This window comes from Aplysia californica, unplaced genomic scaffold (assembly GCF_000002075.1).
Source record: "Aplysia californica isolate F4 #8 unplaced genomic scaffold, AplCal3.0 scaffold00011, whole genome shotgun sequence".
In the NCBI taxonomy this organism is placed as follows: Eukaryota; Metazoa; Mollusca; class Gastropoda; order Aplysiida; family Aplysiidae; genus Aplysia; species Aplysia californica.
Window position 1 is genome coordinate 115,009 of NW_004797281.1, and position 3,657 is coordinate 118,665.

General features: G+C 38.9%; 1 protein-coding gene across 1 annotated transcript; it reads left to right on the forward strand.

Moving 5' to 3' along the window:
• Nucleotides 1-731: 731 nt before the first annotated feature.
• Nucleotides 732-3,453, forward strand: LOC106011991 (myosin-IIIb; the record flags this gene model as incomplete). The annotated part of the gene is given in 2 exon segments (XM_013083470.1): nucleotides 732-758; nucleotides 2,789-3,453. Coding segments are annotated over 2 exon segments (154 nt in total), but the record flags the coding sequence as incomplete, so codon positions are not given.
• Nucleotides 3,454-3,657: the final 204 nt, after the last annotated feature.

The following is a 3,657-nucleotide window of genomic DNA, read 5'->3' on the forward strand; positions in this document are numbered from 1 at the left end:
TGTGTGTGTGTCTGTGTGTGTGTGTCTGTGCTGTGTTGTGTATGTGTGTGACTGTGCGTTTTTCTGCGTGTGCGTGTTTGTATATCTGTGTGTGTGTGTGTGTGTGTGTGTGTCTGTGTGTCTGTGTGTCTGTACGTGTGTGTGTGTGCGTGTTTGTGTGTGTAGTTGCGTGTGTGGATTTTAATACCATTTCCCCGTGATGTCCAGGCTTATTACCGGAACTACACAGGCATGTCACGAGTCACATAGACAGAAAGGAAGTTTGGCATTTCTTTAGAAACCGCGTGCCATCACTGCCATGTATTGTTTCGTTACAGATAAAAAGACCAAGGATTGAAATGTACTCATGTATTTGAAAACCCCCCACAAATCATACAAATTGTATCTTTTATCATTAAGACGACACCTGTACATCTTTTGACGTGCTATTATTTGATTTTGTTCTTTTTTCTTTCTTTCTTTTTCTTTGTATTTCAGCTTGTTTGGGTTTGTTTGTTGTTTTGGGGGGGTTTTTTTGTTTTTGTTTTTTTGGGGGGGTTGTATTTGTTTTTGGTTTTTTTTGTTTTGTGTTGGGGGTTTTTTGGGGAGGGGGGGTTCTCTTTGGTCTGTATATTTGTTGTATTTTTTATCGCTTGGTTTTGAGTTGGGTTTGTTTTTTTCGATGTGCTGAAGATATGACATCGTGTTTTGTTTTAACAGTTTTTCTTTTCTTTTTTCTTCTTTTCTCGCAGCAGTCAGAAGATGGAGTCTAAAACAAGGTAGGTGCTTTGCTACCTTATTGTGTTTTGTTTTGTTTTGTTTTACGTTTCGACATATTAGTAAGAGTTTTCTTAAAATTGTGTGCAATTTTACTTTTTTTAAAAATTATCTTCCTGTTTTATTTTACAATGAATCTAATGTACATGTATTTCTAATCCCCCCCCCCCCTTCCCCACCTCCATGAAAAAAACTTCTTACAAAGAGATTAATCAAACTCAAACGTTAAAGCGAAAATCACCTCTAGCAGTGCAACCTATCACAAAACCGCCTTTCGTCTCTATGAACTGCTTTATCTACAACCGACTGATTTTTCACAACTTTTATTTGGTAATTCAGAGAAGTGTGTCCATCTATACTTTAAAAAATAATGAACATAACATGATTCTCTATCACCCATCCTGACAAAGACGGCGTCTGCTAATTCATGTTCTGATAGTTGCCTTTATTTTCTGCAAAGCGTGTCATTCTTTTGTCTTAGTTTGGTTTTCTCAATTTTAACTGAGCAAATTGCATGGCGTCCAGACGCTATCGTTAATATGTTTTCCTCGCTAAGGATTTGGAACTCCTACTTGCTGCTATTTGAACCAAAGGGAACATGAGTTAGAGTAGTTTTCCTAAAAGAGTCCTCTGTACTATCACGCACTGCCGATAGATTAACCAACAATTGCTGTTTTAGAGTTGAACGCGGTACACCAAGAGGCTAGAACGTACCTTAACTATTGGGTTTTTATGCTTTTGGGTTGTTGTTTTTTAAAATAATATATATATTTTTTTATGTATCTTCGAACTTTTCTTTTTCTTTAAAGGTTATAGACGCCTCAAAATTGGGAGTTTGAAAACTAGTGTACGCTTGCTTGATATATCCTCGCTTCTTGTGAACATAATATCATCCCAGGTTCGCTTACATCTTTTAATACTATTATAAAATTAATGTCGATTTCAGTAAGTTCGTATCTGAAAAAGGGATGTGATGGGTTAGCTACTTGTTCGATTAGCGTTACAATAGAATGGGGATTGGAATAGTGAAAAAAGAACGTCTTTAGTACAAAATCATTTGTGATAATATTTAGACTTCATTTCACGTCTGTCCTTGTCGGGTATATTATATTATTTCTTTGTCGTGGGTATATAGATAGATACATACCTGCTTACCTGCCAATCTTAATTTCATTCAGGTCCGTTTTCTCTGTGTAGCATTTTGTTTTTGTAGACTAGTTCACTTACCATTATCTTTTTGTTTGGAGAAGTTAATGTTATGTCCAATTAATTACTTAGGGGTAGGACTCGCTGTCATTTGTGTCAATTGTAGAGTTCTTGCCAACACAGCCCCCCCCCACCCTCATCTCCTCCCTCCCCTCCCTCTCCTCTGTTACATGTATTTGTCGGAAGGGCACATCCAAACCGTGTATGTTACAACTGTACATGTGATAATTGAACCTTGTGTGTATCCCCCTTCATTAAGCACAAACTCAAAAACAGACCAATCTCTCTCCTCCCTCCCCTCTCCCCACTATCCCTGGCGAATGTTTGTTTTGCTTATTATATATATATAATATATTATAGTCCTTTGCTGTCGAGGCGAGTTTGCTTTGTTATCCATTTTGTTTTGATTAGAAATAACCAGCTTTTATACCACTAGTTCAGTGCCTTCATATGTTTACCTAACCGCCCACCCAGTTGATATTTTTATCTAACCTTTTTTAATGTAATTTTGTAGTTGGTTTCCTTTTTTATATTTAGTGTTATAGTAGTAATTATTATTCACTTTAATACTAGAAGCTTTTTTTAAAAGATGTGCCAAGAATGCGACTTGTAGAAATGGAAGGTTGTGCCGCGGTGTTCATTGACGTCTGCTCTGATAGTCAGGTGACGTCACGGCAGGAAACGGAAGTGGAACCGTTCCCTTGATACAATCTGCTTCTTTGTGCACTCCCGCCCAGTAGTCCCTTTTTACGACTAGTGTTAGCTAGCAGGCTTATGCATCCGCGTGTTTGTTCACCACCCTTCCCTCCCTCCTTCCACAATGCAGCAGCGAGCCCAGCACAGAAGACACCGCCCGGACTCAGTTGTCGCGACTTCTCCTGGCTAAGAAAGTGGCCGAGGCTTTTATGGCCAAGTTAGTACATCTGGATGTTGTGCCCACCACTTCGCCGTAGTCTGCTTTTTTAAAAATTGTTTAGTGTTTTGTTTGCTACCTTTGGTTTTGTTCGTTTTGAGTATCAACATTGTTGCTAGATTGAGCAGTTTTCGTTCAAGCTTTATTGAGTGTTAATTGTGTCTGGGGTTTTCGCTCAAGCTTTATTAGGCGTTAATTTGGCGGTTTTTGTTCTTTGATTTTGGCGTTTTCGTTCAAGCTTTTGTTTAGTATTAATTCTGGCGGGGGTTGTTTTTTTTTGTTGAAGCCTTTTTGAGTGTCTATTTTGGTGGCTATCGCTGAAGTTTTGTTAAATGTTGACTTTGGCGGTTTTCGTTCAAGCTGTCACTCCTTGGTTGTAGTGGTTTTTATTCCAGGTTTTTGTTACGTGTTGGATCTGCCCAGTTATTTTCCCAAGGAAGTGGCTATCCTCACCCGGGGTGAGAATAAAAATACGATCGACCTTTCACCCCGGGTGAAACTTGCCACCGTTTGCTATTCTTACCCGGTGTGAAACAAGACCTGTGTTTCCTAATTTCGGAATACTTTCTATCGATATGGATGATCAAATGGATAAAGCCAATGAAAAGATTACGTTATAGCACAAAAGTAAGCTAATTTGATCGTCTACAAAGATGCTATGGCTATTTCACTTTTCGAATCGAGCCGAACTACGCGGGTCGCCATTTTGTTTTGCCCGGAAGTTCTCGCAAGATTTACTCCTCCCCTCTTCTCTCTCTCTCTCTCTCTCTCTCTCTCTCTCT